Source organism: Schistocerca nitens, chromosome 9 (genome assembly GCF_023898315.1).
Source record: "Schistocerca nitens isolate TAMUIC-IGC-003100 chromosome 9, iqSchNite1.1, whole genome shotgun sequence".
NCBI classification, from domain to species: domain Eukaryota; kingdom Metazoa; phylum Arthropoda; class Insecta; order Orthoptera; family Acrididae; genus Schistocerca; species Schistocerca nitens.
Window position 1 is genome coordinate 429129332 of NC_064622.1, and position 17271 is coordinate 429146602.

A 17271-nucleotide genomic window follows, 5' to 3' on the forward strand; every position below is an offset into this window, starting at 1 on the left:
TTGTATATTTTATGCTCAGATGAGCGTTTTACAATGCCGTAAACTGTCTCTACCAGGCAGTATTCATTTTCACACTGTCAGTAGATAATGCGAGGAGATAAAAAACATTATGGATTTTATAAAATCTGCTAAGTAACTGTCTACAGCTCCTTCCGACCGCGGCGTTTTCGACCCGTCGGTGCCGCAGGTAACATGGCACTTCCGACCAACCAGATGTGCACAGTGGCATTTCCGACCAGAGCCTCCCCTTCCGTTATGGTTCCAATCGAACTCGAAATAGAGGTGTGTGTACCTGTATTGGCTCTGAGCACTATGGGACAACTTCTATGGTCATCAGTCCCCTAGAACTTAGAACTACTTTAACCTAACTAACCTAAGGACATCACACAACACCCAGTCATCACGAGGCAGAGAAAATCCCTGACCCCGCCGGGAATCTAAGTACCGGTATTACTGCTCATTCCACTTTAAGAGTTATTATTGAGTTCCTGCCTAACTATAAGCTAAGAAAAAGCAATATTCGGAAATGAATAGCCAAATATTTTTGACAAGCAAAACACAAATACCATTTCTGTTCGTTTGAATCGCAGAAATTAAATCTTCCGTATTTTATTTGAATGAAATGTCAAGGGATGTTCTTATTACAAAATGGCCTGTAAAGCCACGGGTAACATCAACCGGTTCGGAGCCTTGGTATTGTTGCGCTTTTCTTTGACGTTCGGAAAAGCTGCGGCTAAAATATCTGTGGTCGAAAGCTCTACGTCGACGTCATGGATCACAAAGTTCATCGTCGGAGCACGAAACGCGATCAGTATAATGATGTAGCGTTCCCTTTGTGTTGTCAACAATACTAAACGTAACAGTAGGTAGACGTCGAGGTATTACAGGTAGAGTGAAAATCTGTCTTCTCATGTATGTCTACAATCGTCAATGGCTACTTACTTCGATAAATTTTACAAAAAAAAAAGATGGCTCTAAGCACTATGGGACTTAACATCTGAGGTCATCAGTCCCCTAAACTTAGAACGACTTTAACCTAACTCCTACGGACATCAAACACATCCATGCCCGAGGCAGGATTTGAACCTGCGACCGTAGCAGCCGCGTGGTTCCGGACTGAAGCGCCTAGAACCGCTTGGCCACCACGGCCGGCGATAAATTCTACAGTTACGCCTCTTAGAGTAATGCGATATGGTTTTTTAGTCAATTTCTATGAACTTTTTTTAATCGGTTTGGGTTTCCATGGACTATGTAAGTAACTCCTTCCGATTTAATTTAGGGTTATTGAAATAATTTTTCATTAAATCACAGTGCTGCTGTTTCCGACTTCTGGCAACTTTGCTATACTTTCCTTTTTTGGTTTTCTCTGCAGATGGGGATATATAAAATACTCTTGAAACGTGTGTCTGTTCACAGTTTCATACTCTTTCAGATCGCATCTGATTTCCTCGAGTCACTTTGACCAGTGCTGTAATTGCTTGAGAGGAGATAGATTTTGTGCATACATCTTTAGCCAACTGAAAGTCGGGACTGGTGGTCTACCAGTAAATCACTGCCTGGAAACCGCAATTTCGAGGGATCGAATCCCAGTCAGACCATGAAGACTTTCAGTCTACTTTCAGTGTTGCCTCCACCTCTCAACGATTTGAGGATTCGCCTGGAAAGAAACATGGTTCGGATCCCTCATTGAGCTAAAGGTCCCCTTTAAACAGCTAGATAACTGCGGTACATTAGGAACACGGAAGTCGCTGAAGCGGCGTGCTGTAGGAAAACTTGTATCAGACCACTGCGGCTCACGCAGCTGAAGAGGTATCTCTTGCCCTGCAGTTGTTAGCCTGCCCCTCACGGTCATTCTTCTGTGTTGACTCACGTTTAGAAACTTTAAATATGTTTCAAGCATTTATCCAAAGTTCATTATTCGTAACAAAAAAAGGAAAAATGTATGGGTGGGTGGAGGGACTGGTTCGCAGGCACTTAATGAAGCGGATACATTAAACACGGAAATTATTGTGTAGTATGCATAATTTAATATTTAAATATTAGGAACGTTACTAAGAATCCTATCGTGCGGACGCCAGAGACTGTAATAACGTAATATAATCCGCATAACAGCTTTACTGCTCACTTTGTGATAGACTCTGCACCTGCTGTCCTCCCTAACGAAGATCACGGTTACAGATCCGCAATAACCTATTAATAACTTCGAAAAACTATTCAGTTGTTTTATTTGTGGACATCTGAGAAGTTGTCTTAATGCCAACGCTGTTACAATGATATTTATTATTAGAACACAATCGCACACAGCAATATGTACGCTTCATTACGCACCTGTACCTCTGAGTTCTGCTAAGATGTTACCGTTACAGAAGTCGGCAGGTATTCTGTGGTAGCAAATCTCGTAATAGTGCATTATTTAGTTAGTTTTTTAGGGAAGCTCTCGTAGAAATTATTCCTCAGGGACTTCTTATATGTACAAGGTACACGTAAAGAAAGACGTTATTTCGTGGAACCTACAAGTATTTGCCACATAACTCTGCTCTCCAACAGTCATAAAGTCACAAGATTTTAAACATGGCTGAAACAGTTGCAGGATAATGAATTATTGAAATCCTTGACCACGGTTTCGGTATTTCTAAATATACCTTCATCAGAAGTACAAATACACCTGAACAGGAAGACACTTTCAGTAGCAAAAACTTAGCACCCTAACTGAGAAAGAAAAAAACACTTGTAGCTTAAGTAACCATAAAATTACCAAAAATATTGTAAAACTTTGGTTATTTCACGGTTACTGTGGAAACGTCATGGGACACGTACAGATCAAAAGCATACAGGCCGACCTTGTCTATTGACTGACAGAGACCGCCGACAGTTGGTTCAAATGGTTCAAATGTCTCTGAGCACTATGGGACTCAACTGCTGAGGTCATTAGTCCCCTAGAACTTAGAACTAGTTAAACCTAACTAACCTAAGGACATCACAAACATCCATGCCCGAGGCAGGATTCGAACCGGCGACCGTAGCGGTCTTGCGGTTCCAGACTGCAGCGCCTTTAACCGCACGGCCACTTCGGCCGCCACCGCCGACAGTTGAAGAGGGTCGTAATGTGTAATAGGCAGAAATCTATCCAGACCATCATACAGGAATTCCAAACCGCATCGAGATCCGCCGCAAGTGCTATGACAGGCGGGAGGTGAGAAAACTTGGATTTCATAGCCGAGCAGCTGCTCATAAGCCACACATCACGCCGGTAAACGCTAAACGACGTCTGGTTTGGTGTAAGGAGCGTAAAGATTGGACGATTGGACAGTGGCAAAACGTTGTGTGGAGTGACGAATAACGGTACACAATGTGGCGATCTGATGGCAGGGTGTGGGTATGGTGAATTCCCAGTTAACGTCCTCTGCCAGCATATGTAGTGTTAACAGTAAAGTTCGGAGGTGGCGGTGGTATGGTGTGGTCGAGTTTATCATGGAGGGGGCTTGCACCCCTTGTTGTTTTGTGTGGCACTATCACAGCACAGGCCTACGTTGATATTTTAAGCATCTTCTTGCTTCATGGAAGGCGACTGCATGTTTGAACACGATCGAGCACCTGTTAATAAAGCACGGCCTGAGGCGGAATGGTCACACGACATTAACATCCCTTTAATGGAGTGGCCTGCACAGCCGACATCAATAGTTAGTTTAAAAAAAAAAAATGGCTCTGAGCACTATGGGACTCAACTGCTGAGGTCATTAGTCCCCTAGAACTTAGAACTAGTTAAACCTAACTAACCTAAGGACATCACACACATCCATGCCCGAGGCAGGATTCGAACCTGCGACCGTAGCGGTCTTGCGGTTCCAGACTGCAGCGCCTTTAACCGCACGGCCACTTCGGCCGCCACCGCCGACAGTTGAAGAGGGTCGTAATGTGTAATAGGCAGAAATCTATCCAGACCATCATACAGGAATTCCAAACCGCATCGAGATCCGCCGCAAGTGCTATGACAGGCGGGAGGTGAGAAAACTTGGATTTCATAGCCGAGCAGCTGCTCATAAGCCACACATCACGCCGGTAAACGCTAAACGACGTCTGGTTTGGTGTAAGGAGCGTAAAGATTGGACGATTGGACAGTGGCAAAACGTTGTGTGGAGTGACGAATAACGGTACACAATGTGGCGATCTGATGGCAGGGTGTGGGTATGGTGAATTCCCAGTTAACGTCCTCTGCCAGCATATGTAGTGTTAACAGTAAAGTTCGGAGGTGGCGGTGGTATGGTGTGGTCGAGTTTATCATGGAGGGGGCTTGCACCCCTTGTTGTTTTGTGTGGCACTATCACAGCACAGGCCTACGTTGATATTTTAAGCATCTTCTTGCTTCATGGAAGGCGACTGCATGTTTGAACAAGATCGAGCACCTGTTAATAAAGCACGGCCTGAGGCGGAATGGTCACACGACATTAACATCCCTTTAATGGAGTGGCCTGCACAGCCGACATCAATAGTTAGTTTAAAAAAAAAAATGGCTCTGAGCACTATGGGACTCAACTGCTGAGGTCATTAGTCCCCTAGAACTTAGAACTAGTTAAACCTAACTAACCTAAGGACATCACACACATCCATGCCCGAGGCAGGATTCGAACCTGCGACCGTAGCGGTCTCGCGGTTCCAGACTGCAGCGCCAGAACCGCGCGGCCACTTCGGCCGGTAATAGTTAGTTTCCTTTCCCCTCCTTTCTCCTCCTCAACCTTCAGTTTACATCATTCCTATCTCGACAGTTACGTCGAACTTTCGAACCATGTTTCTCAATCCATCTTGTGAAAAGAGAACCTCTGCGTATTCTTCCAGAGCGTTGATACTCACGCAAAGCTGCAGCACTATTGCTGTTGTTTTGATAAAACAGCTTTACGAGTGAAGCTCTGGTGATGTTGTCCAGACCCATGTTGAATGTCTGCAACAGTAGCGCACACTGATGCTTCTGTTTCAATACTATGTCACCATACCAGAACCAACACCTAACGATAAGTTACGACACACGCTACTATTAACGCAAATCCTGTAGTGCACAGTCTGAACACATTCTTATAAATTGAGTACCTATACGGTAAATAGTTTTCCGTTTTCTCTGGCTCAATTAGCAAAAGTTTACTTATAACCACCCTCTATTTTTGCTCATAAGTGAATGGGCCGGGCTGCGTTGCCTGTTTTCAGTCGGTTGCCCCCACAGACTGACGACACTCGAAAGAATTACAACCGAATGAGTCGACTGTATTAAGACCTGGCTGAATTGATTGTTTCCATTCGGTTGTTCCCATCACTACTCTGTGTCATACCAAGCGAGCACTCCAGCTGGTCTATTGCTCGTGCATATTAAGCAAGATTGGTTTCAAATTTAAGATCATATGTTTATTTTAAGTTTATATGGGTTCTGTAGTTGTATGCACTACATAATTTTATTTATTTGTGTCGTTCTGATTTTATAGCTAAGGCTGAAGTGTTGCAGGTAGCAGCCGAAAGGAACTCCGCGAGTGCGAGGTCGTAAGTAAGATCTAGGAAGGCTCATTGAAAGTGTTGAGCTAACAGTTACGACAGGAAAAATATTAGCTGCTAATAACTCACCATGCGGAATTGGAGGGCAATACAAAATGATTGTCCGGGGGATGCTAAGATCAACTGTCTATGTGATCTATGCATTACACTTCACAAAATGGACATCGTCGACATTCAAGAAATGTTCGAAATAAACCATTAACTTGCACCACGAACACGAAATGAAAAATGACGCATTACAGTAATCACAAAGATTCTCCCCATCAAGAATGAAGGCGAGCTCCTTTGGAATTACAAACCGTGCAGTACGTTCAGTTAGGTATCCATTCTTAAAGAAGGCATATTGAATCATAATGATGTAAAGGGATGATGAGAACTGATAGACTGTAATGGGAAGCAAGCGAATGCAAAAGTCTGTCGTGGAGTTTATCGTGAAACTGGCTCTCCTTTAAGGCATAGTTGCAAACTGTGTGGTACGATGTTTTGTAGGCACTGAGAAAATAAACATCCAGAAGCTGAATTTGTCCACTGGTTGCAGGTGGTATGAAATGCAATTTCACGCTTTTCACGAGGGATAGTTTGCTCTAAACGAGTATGATTTTTATACGTAGACCAGGAATCAAGCTAACAGAAAGTTATTTTGAGCAGCTATTGACTATAAGCAGTGCTCATATAAGCAGTGATCATACACTAGTATTAGTTCTCATAAACCCATTTTCCCATTCTTGCTTACTATGACGTAAATATTCCCTACCGCCTTTGCAAGCTCACGCACATGAGAAAGAATCGTAGGGGCACAGCTCCTTCAACTTCTCACAGCGCAATAAATAACTTCACAGCCAGTTTATCATCCAGATTAACAGTCGACAAAACTGCATACGAACGCGTTAAGACATTGATAGTAGCTGATCTTGATACAGCTTTCTTGGTACTTCTAATTTTCAAGTTTCCTTTCATACGCATTTCCTCTTTAAATCCCAGCTGGTTGGAATTGAAAAAAAAAAATCCTTACTGAATGATGGGTCCTTCCACAGTTTGCTGTGCGTCAACAAGTAGATGCTTTGTTTGAAATTTCTTTATCTTACGTCTTCCAATTTTGCAGCGCTGTTTGAAGTTATTCACCCATCTACTGATTCAATTCAAATCACCGTAATCTACATGGCGCGCGGTTTGATATGCATAACCTAATAAGTCACTATCATGCAAATCCTATAACCTGTATCGTGCAACCTCGAAACTCGCAAAGAGCATGTTTTGTAACAAGAGTGGCTTGTCCTCCCTTGAATATCCGTAGTTTTTCTTATGCACTACACGGTCATATTGCTGCGGAAATTTGTTTATAATCTCTTCTGATATGCTGCGGATTATCTTACGCGTACGTTATTACCCACTACTTGGACAACGATTGCCTTTACTACGTTTCATTATAGATGGAATTTCTGGCTCCCTGTCCAGCGAGGATGAGGAACTACACGGCTCGACACATGTTTCAACACTACGCTTCCTTTTAAGCACATACCAATGTCACTGTACTTCTCACATACACTCCTGGAAATTGAAATAAGAACACCGTGAATTCATTGTCCCAGGAAGGGGAAACTTTATTGACACATTCCTTGGGTCAGATACATCACATGATCACACTGACAGAACCACAGGCACATAGACACAGGCAACAGAGCATGCACAATGTCGGCACTAGTACAGTGTATATCCACCTTTCGCAGCAATGCAGACTGCTATTCTCCCATGGAGACGATCGTAGAGATGCTGGATGTAGTCCTGTGGAACGGCTTGCCATGCCATTTCCACCTGGCGCCTCAGTTGGACCAGCGTTCGTGCTGGACGTGCAGACCGCGTGAGACGACGCTTCATCCAGTCCCAAACATGCTCAATGGGGCACAGATCCGGAGATCTTGCTGGCCAGGGTAGTTGACTTACACCTTCTAGAGCACGTTGGGTGGCACGGGATACATGCGGACGTGCATTGTCCTGTTGGAACAGCAAGTTCCCTTGCCGGTCTAGGAATGGTAGAACGATGGGTTCGATGACGGTTTGGATGTACCGTGCACTATTCAGTGTCCCCTCGACGATCACCAGTGGTGTACGGCCAGTGTAGGAGATCGCTCCCCACACCATGATGCCGGGTGTTGGCCCTGTGTGCCTCGGTCGTATGCAGTCCTGATTGTGGCGCTCACCTGCACGGCGCCAGACACGCATACGACCATCATTGGCACCAAGGCAGAAGCGACTCTCATCGCTGAAGACGACACGTCTCCATTCGTCCCTCCATTCACGCCTGTCGCGACACCACTGGAGGCGGGCTGCACGATGTTGGGGCGTGAGCGGAAGACGGCCTAACGGTATGCGGGACCGTAGCCCAGCTTCATGGAGACGGTTGCGAATGGTCCTCGCCGATACCCCAGGAGCAACAGTGTCCCTAATTTGCTGGGAAGTGGCGGTGCGGTCCCCTACGGCACTGCGTAGGATCCTACGGTCTTGGCGTGCATCCGTGCGTCGCTGCGGTCCGGTCCCAGGTCGACGGGCACATGCACCTTCCGCCGACCACTGGCGACAACATCGATGTACTGTGGAGACCTCACGCCCCACATGTTGAGCAATTCGGCGGTACGTCCACCCAGCCTCCCGCATGCCCACTATACGCCCTCGCTCAAAGTCCGTCAACTGCACATACGGTTCACGTCCACGCTGTCGCGGCATGCTACCAGTGTTAAAGACTGCGATGGAGCTCCGTATGCCACGGCAAACTGGCTGACACTGACGGCGGCGGTGCACAAATGCTGCGCAGCTAGCGCCATTCGACGGCCAACACCGCGGTTCCTGGTGTGTCCGCTGTGCCGTGCGTGTGATCATTGCTTGTACAGCCCTCTCGCAGTGTCCGGAGCAAGTATGGTGGGTCTGACACACCGGTGTCAATGTGTTCTTTTTTCCATTGCCAGGAGTGTATATTGTCCGCTTAGTCGATCGTATGCGACACAACATATTCCACTGACTGACCTTGCAGTAACACTAATATTTCATCTGCCATTTCTTTCTCAGTCTGAGAAATTCGTTGGATTCCTTTATGACGAAATGTCAACTTCGGTCACTGTTGTCGTAAATATAATGCAATGTTTACTTTGTTTATCGTTGCCATTTTTGTGCTTTGTATCAATACCACTAGCACTTTAGCACTGTTGTGAGTTAATCGTCGACTAAGCAGTTCAACTACACTCTGTAGCCTTATTATGGCTCGCCATTGCATACCTCCAGTCCCGTCCCCTGTTGCTATTAGCAGACAATATTTGTGGTTTGCATGGCAGACATGTGGGGTGTCGAATGCCGTAAAAGTTACTGACCTTTTGCGACCTCGCACTCAAGGGGTATCTTGTGAGAGCCCTTGTGTGCCTTGACGGTTTTTCGTCCTGCATTATTGATTCGGTAATTAAATTACTTGGAAGGCTTGGTGTGGAGTAGTTCCAATGATACGACAGTTGTCATGCAAACAGTGCTAGATTTGGCCCTCAGCTGTCCAAGCTCGACTCTCGAGAATGGGATAATTGAAGATAATATGAGAGAGCATTTCACGCGAGGAATTAAATAAGAGAAAGCTTCGTGTAAGATAAGTGATTCATTTTCTGAATGTAGACTACACGAATATGTCAAAACAAATTTCTTTGAAATGTTTGGGACATTAGAAAATTACGAACTAATTTTCACATGCGCTGATTTGCAACTGTGGGTGAAACATGATCCACCAGAAACTAAACATCAGTGAAAACGAAGTGCGTACCCGATGAACCCAGTTCACGTGTCTAGATGAAAGAAGTAATTTTTTCTACTTGCTTTAACAATCGGTGGGTGTACTCGAAGTTGTCCTTACAAATATCAAAACATGCAGGTTTCACAAAAGAGGTGTTGTGCAGAAAGCAAAGTTTAACAAAACGAGCAGAAAAAAGCAAGAGTAGCATGTAGTCTGTGGACTCACCAAACATGCCAGCTTTCTTCAGCAGCTTCTTCTTGGATAGGATCTTCATTGCCTACAACAGAAATAGAACCATGATAAGATTGTACAACACAGAGACTGTGTAAAATGGTTAGAAAGTTTTGCCATTAACGTGTCGAGAGAAGCAAAATGTGGCAAGATATCCTGAAAAGTCTGTTATATGTCAGATAATATTTAATTAAGTATATACTGGACGGTAGAGAAACTTTGCTAATGAATTCTATTCAAAACATGGGTAAGAAAATTATATGGAAAAAAATGAAAAGTGATACATAGAAAAAGGCAGATTCTAGATTTACTGGAAGGACACATCTTCGCGGAGGATATAAATTTCTTCTGTATGCAGGAATGAAAGAGCCTATTCTTAGAGGTATGTCTCTGAAATGATTAAGAAAGGGAATAAATTCCTGCAATTTGTCTGCAGTCAGTAAGAACTTTGGCCAAAAATATAGTCTAGCTGGTCTAATAATTTATAGTTCATCTTTACATTTTATCTCATAGCTTGGCTACTGCCATCATAAGATCCCATCTAAGAAATATTTAAATGAAGTTAACTGTCAATGTGAAATCGTAAGATATTCATATACAAGTAACATAATTCTCAAAGCATTTAAGGGGAAACAATATCTCCACACTGGCAGTACTTCAGGGAAACACAGACATTTTTCCTTCTGCTATTTCTGTTTCGAGCTATATTTCACGAAAATATTGTGTGGGGTTTCACATCAATGCATGCATAGTTCTGCAAAGCAATATGACGTTAGACCACAGTCAACAATGCCAAATGAAGGAATACCTCAAAACCTTGCAAACTGACAACGCGTCCTGATATAATCGAAAATCAGACATAAAATACCACAACTGATTTTATGTTATTTAAATGAAACGAAACGCGTTTCAAAAATACGCACTTTCTTATAGTTACAAAGGCGGATTTAAAATAGTTTCAGTGATTATTAATCAACTACACACAAATAAATAACTAAATGTTGAGTTTCTGAAACGGAAATCAAAAACGAAAACTTGAATCTCGGAGTCAGCTGGGTCACTAGGTGCCATTCTGTGGTGTTGACAGATAAGTCTCGATTATTTCCGTGGTCTCGTTTACGTTTTTGGTCTCGATTCTGTTTGTGGCGTCCAGACAGACGTTGATGTACTCGTTTACAGATTGAGGATTCTAAATTCACCACAGCAGACATGCAATCAGGACCGTAAAATTATCTTGCATATCAAAAGTTGTGGTACACAGACGAAAAGTTTTGATTTGTAGGTGGAAACACACAGACTGACGACGAGAAAAATAAGAAAAAGAACCCTGCTATAGGGGCGCCACACTTGATTTCTTTATGCTGTTTTCATTGTTCTATAGATTTATTATTAGACTGTATGCTAACTTTAGAAATAGATAAGGCAGCTATTGTTCCACCAAAACGGAAATAAAACCACAACACCAGCAATGCTATTTCCACTAATACGCCGAGTCACTTTTAATTTTAATGGTACACAGACAAACACGAAAAGCCTCACAGCCAACTCAACATAAACAAAAACACAAACCGACAGCCAAAACCACCTTAGATGTTTTATCACTCTAATAAGTAGTCACTGATGTCATTCAAGGAGTAGGTATCGCAATGGTATGATTTCATACGGCATGGTTCGCCATAATTGTATTCATTCTAAAAAGTAAATGAGAATCGTTTATTTGCACATTTTAGATTTAGTTTAGATAAGACAAACTCCAGTTTGCATCTAATAAAGCGACTAGAAACCGCGTAAATTTAGAAACTTACCAAAAAGTTTTCGTTCCACTTCCATGCAGCCGAAATCTTTACATTATCATTAATTTGGTTAACAGATGTGTACTTCATCACTTTCAGTCAGTACACCATAAAAAAGACAAAAACACGCCGACTCCACAATAAACAAAACACCCACAAAAGAATCACCACAAAACGAACATCCATACCCGCAAGTTACGGCAACTGTGTTCGTAACAGTTTACTTCTGTGATGAATGTAAGAGAAGAACCAGAAATGGACGCAGTGTGCAATACTGAAGCCTTACGTTTTTGTAATTAAGTTTGGTGAAATGACAATCACTTGTCTAATGTTGGCCGAAATCAATGCTTACTATTGTTTACGCCCACAAAACTATAAATAACAGAAACACAAATCTCTCTTTGGTTCGGTAAGAGAGAAGTAAAGTTTTGTATTAGGTATTGCATGGACTGCCAGCTTCGGTTAACAAACTCAGAACACGACGTGACTTCGATACGTGCGACGGGTATTCTGATATCTTGCATCCAGCGATATGCAGCCAAGACCAGAGACGACAAAAGGAAAAGTGTATAGACTGCTTTGAGGAGGGAGAGGGAATGAATGTCTAGAAAACTAGGTACGTGTTGTTTGAGCTAAAAAATCAGAAATGGCACTAGTAGGCAGATTTCCCGATATCGAAATGTGTTTGCCCAAAAAGTTCCCTGAGGTTCTTTTTTCTCCAAATGTTTTCCAAACCATATATTTTTGCCCAAAATTGCGAAAGAAACCCAATTTAAAGTCTCTGCTCTCTTGAAAGGTCGCAGGATGTAGGGAAACTACTGGATAACAACGGGACAGATTTTGTAACTGTTGAAGGCAGCCTAAACGTCCGGCGGTATATAAACTGGTGTCCAAAATTAAAACAAGAAACCGCTATTTGCTTGTCTACTGTCTAATTCACGGTATAATCATTCAAAATGTCAACAGATGTCCGTACAGTCGTGTTTTGCACGGAAGATGGCATTCCGGTAAACTGACAACCACGTCAACGATGACGTCACGGCACCTATCAAACGGGGTAGTGTTTGCCGGCTAGTGCCATATCCACAATTGATATGTACACAGTCACAGGCGGTGCAGTATGGTAGAAAGAAGACACCTACCAAATTCTATGCGGTGGAGGGCCAAGAGAAAAACGAAAGCAGGACAGTAGCAAACTGACACGGCCCGATGGCTTAATGTGAATCGTTCTGTTGTTTCTCTGAGGTAGTGACAACTTATCGAGACCGAAACTGTATCCCGAAGACCAGGGCAGGGCCGACCACGCGTGATATCAATAAAAGAGGAGCGTTATTTGACACTAACGGCACGACGGTACCGCCTTATTACTGCACGGCGACTGACATTTGACCTCTTAGCATCCATTGGACGTGTCGTATCGAGACACACGGTGTAGAGAAGGCTTCGGTAGAGTAGCCTTTATCGTCGGAGACCTTCTGTATGTGTACCTTTGATGCATCTTCACAGAATGGAACGTGTACAGTCGTCCACATTCCACGTGGACAATCGAATACTGGGTCGATATTCATTTCGCAGGTGAGTCCCGATTTGGTCTGGAGAGTGATTCTCGACGGATTCGCATTTGGAGGACCACAGGACACAATTTCGGAATCCAAACATTGTGGAAAGAGACTGGTTTAGAGAAGGACCATTAATGGTGCGGGCAGGGATTATGTTGACCATTCGAACACCTCTTCATGAAATTGTACCGGTAAATCGGCAAGGTTTAACTGCTGTCAGGTATCTTGATGAGATCTTGGGACTTAATGCGCGGTCGTCGCGAGGTGGTGTGGGTCCAGAATTCCTATTGATGGACGATAATGCTCGACGTCATAAAGCACAGGTGATTGATGTTTTCTTGAAAACGGAGGATAATGCATGCACGGCGAGCCCTGCTCGCTCTTCGGATTTTAAGGCCATAGATCATGCTTCGAATGCACTAGGGAGACAGTCTGCATCACGTTAGCATCCACCAACCATTCTCCAAGACTTGCGGACAGCTCTGCCGGAGAAATGGGCTTTATTGCCTCAACATGAGACCGATGACATCACTCAAAGCATGTCCCGTCGTTGCCAAGCGTTTATTGCTGCCAGAGGTGGTCACACTCAATGCTGAGCACATTAAACAATTGCCGCTTGTCGCTTTGATTTGCTGCCATATCATTCATAATCAGTGTACCAAACGGCATATAGCAGCAACATACTGCATGACTACACACTTCAGTTCACACGAAAAAGTCTAGATCAATGTACGGATTCCTGACATATTTGCCCAGTCCCCTGATTTGTCATCCAGAGAGCACGCCTGGGACGTGATGGGAAGACATATTTATTACTGTCATACTAGGCTGTAGCCATTAGCCTTCACGAACTGACACAGCTTGTGTTTCAAACTTGGCAAGAAATTTTCTAGACAACATTCCTAAACTGTTTGTTCCCTTACATATGGGGAATGCAATTGATGCCGATGTTTATGAAGAAAATTAATTCCGAATGGAATGAAAGCTGATTCATTTAGTACTTATCATGTGATAAACAACTCGACGAAGTTTGGTAAATGGTATTTCATGGTGTAACATGCCTATTTCCGTCAGTGCGGTGAAGATACGTGCTTGGAGCTCTCGCGGTCACTCTCCTTTTACTGGATTACCTCACGGTACAGCGATCTCTTCCGTGTCGCAATTTCAGAGTACCACATTGCTCCGGGCGGACACAGAACAATGGAAGCGCGGCTGCGAATGTGGGTCACAGCCTCGTTACCCAGACAATGTCACTGCGCAATCAAATTAATGCAGGAGCGGCATATATCTGTCTGTGGCCTGAAAATCGCGGACGACGCACGCGGAAAGTGAACAGAGCGCCTCGGCCGACGCAATTAACGCAATAAAATCGGTGAAGCGGCATTTGGCATTGCGGAGCTTATTTGCAGCGGATCGAAACACATCTACCGAGTTAGACACACATGCGCGACGACGGTGTAGCTGCTTCCTGTTTACGTCAAACACGAAAGGCGAACACGAGCTTAACGCAGATGAAGCTGGAAGCCAAATATTGATCACCTCGCCTGTTGATGAAAGTCAACATCGCTTTCAGTTGCTGTTTCTGATTTGTGCTCCTGCTGCTCCGACTAATTCCGCGTGAGACCCATGGGTCTGAGGTGAACTGCTTTTCTCCATCAACTATCCTCGACAATATTCGTCCAGGGCAGTTTGTGTCGTTCATTTCTTTACTTCTACCCAGCTGTGAACTACGTCTGTATTCTTAACCCTCCAATGGTTCGAGTAAAAAGGGTGATGCTCGCTCCAGCGATACTTTGTTTCCTCTCTAACGCTGGATACAATGGTTTTACTTTCCTTTCTCGCCTATCTATTCCTTTGTCATCGTTGCGTAAATAAATAATTGGTCAGTCGTTCCGTTAATCAATTTCCTTCAGGCCCTACCTGAGACTGAATAATGTTTTGCGTTAGATATCACCCCTGTTACCGCTTACGTAGTTGAGATTTCTTTACTAGCGTTCATTGGCCTTTAAAGTACGGAATCTGTAAAGGTGAATGACCCATGGTCCGAGGACTTCGTGATAAGAACTGAAACTCATATTCTAGAAGAACATTACTGAAACTTCGATCTCCGTAGTACGGATCGAGATTATCAAGAATGCTATCGAACAGATTTAAAGGGTCGAGACTATGTTATTTTACTGTTTCGAATACCCGTCCATCATAGTTTTTATGTGTGAGGCGCACTTTCGGAAATATTTTTTTTTTTAACAATCCTGTCCAGAGCAGCAGTTTTCTATGTGGAATCAGAGAAAAACGCAGTAAAACTACTTAGTCTCATGAAAATATTTTGCATTCCTGTGTAAAGGATACGGGGTGAGAAAGCTCTACCATTAACCTATGAGCAGCAAGAGAGTGCACGAACGTTGCGTCAGGTTATTTGTCTTTGCTGTCTTCTGAAGGCCATTCAGTTCTCCCGTTAACACAGCGGTATTATCTTGGTGTCCTCTCAAGGATGCTACAAGCCTGAGCGATAAATATGAAGACACGTGAGTTGCCCAATCATCACGGTCTCCCTCTCGACTTAATATCCAGAGGAAAGGCAAGCCAATACGTCTGGTATCACTTCGGTTGCAGGAGCTGCCGGAAGGGGACGTAGTGCGCCTTCCTACCGCCTTTGGGGCCCCACTCCGGATTTTCTTTCAGGGTTTTCTCCCTTAGCCTTCATCCCTCCCGAGACCAACCACAAGGCAGTGGTGTGTTAAGGTAATTAGAGAAAGAGAAGGAATGGTAACTGAGGAGAGGGTAGGGAATAGGAAATATAGGATATATAGGATATAAGACGGGTCGTTGTGAGGCACACTTTGTCTGGCTCCTCTGCTGAGACCTGCCCGGCAAGGTTCCTTGGAGCACACAAACTCTCCCGCCCACACGGAGAAATCAATTTGAGCAACTGTCAGAAAAACAGCTCCTCTGAAGTCCAAGACGGGTGGTCATTACTGATGAAGGCAAACAAATGGAACGCTGGGTTGAACACTACCTCCAGTTGTATGCAGCCGAGAATGAAGTTAGCAAGGATGCATGTGACGCCATCAAACAAATGCCAGTTATGGAAGAACTAGATGCAATGCCTACTATGGAAGAACTTAGTAGAGAAATAGATTCTCTTGCTAACGGAAAGGCCGCAGGTGAAGATGGGATCCCTGCAGAGGTTATTAAATATAACACCTCTGTTCTTCTCAAACATTTATATTTAATTATCACAACCAGCTGGGAAGAAGGTTATGTCCCGATGAGTATGCGGAATTCGAGGATAGTTACTCTATATAAACAGAAAGGGAACAGAAGTGACTGTAACAATTACCGAGGCATTTCATTACTAAGTGTAGCCGGGAAAGCTTATGCAAGAGTCATCCTAATGCGATTACAAATCTTAGCTTCCAGAATCTACCCAGAATCTCAGTATGGCTTCAGGCCCGGCCGATCAACCGTAGATATGATCTTCTCCTTAAGACAGCTACAAGAGAAATGTCGTGAGCAGCAGAGGCCACTTTATATTGCTTTCATTGAGCTTGTTAAAGCGTTTGATTTAGTGAGCAGAAATGGGCTTTTCAAACTGTTGCAGAAGATTGGATACCCACCTAAACTACTACAGATAATTGTCTCTTTCCATGAGAAAACACAAGCAACAATCTGCTTCAACGGTAAAACATCAGAAGCATTCCCTGTCAATAGCGGTGTGAAACAGGGGTGTGTGTGTGTGTGTGTGTGTGTGTGTTAGCTCCTATATTATTTGGGATTTTCTTTTCCCTTCTGCTCAGATTTGCCTTTGAAGACTGTGAGGAGGGAGTGTATCTACATACGAAGTCTGATGGAAATCTTTTCAACATTGCTCGCCTCAAGGCCAAGACAAAAGTAAATACAGTTGTTATCCGTGAGTTGTTATATGCGGACGATGCAACTCTAGTAGCGAACACAGAAGATGAGCTGCAGTATATAATCAACAAATTATCAAATGCCTGTGAAAAATTTGGTCTATTCATCAGCCTTCAAAAGACTAAGATCATGGCGCAGATCACTATCAACCTTCCATCTATCAGCATTGATGGCAATCCTCTCCAGGTAGTTGATGACTTTACCTACTTGGGATCCACAATATGTAGCAACTTGTCCATGGATACTGAAATTACTAACAGAATCGCAAAGGCATCATCTGTCATGGCTAGATTGGAAAACAGAGTATGGAACAAATGACTGCTTACCACAAAAACTAAATTAAAAGTCTACAACGCTTGTGTTATAAGCACCCTTCTCTATAGCTGTGAGACATGGACAACTCTTTCTAGGCATGAATCTCGACTCAACAGTTTCCATCTTCGCTGTCTCCGGAAGATCCTTCAGATCGCTTGGAGAG

General features: G+C 43.7%; 1 protein-coding gene across 1 annotated transcript in view; it reads right to left on the minus strand.

Moving 5' to 3' along the window:
* The window catches only part of LOC126203054 (calcium/calmodulin-dependent protein kinase kinase 1), a 540044-nt gene that overhangs the window by 78585 nt on the left and 444188 nt on the right, over positions 1-17271 (minus strand). The window contains exon 5 of the mRNA XM_049937293.1: positions 9524-9575. Within this exon, the coding sequence (XP_049793250.1) occupies positions 9524-9575 (52 nt within the window). The remainder of the gene's footprint in view (positions 1-9523; positions 9576-17271) is intronic.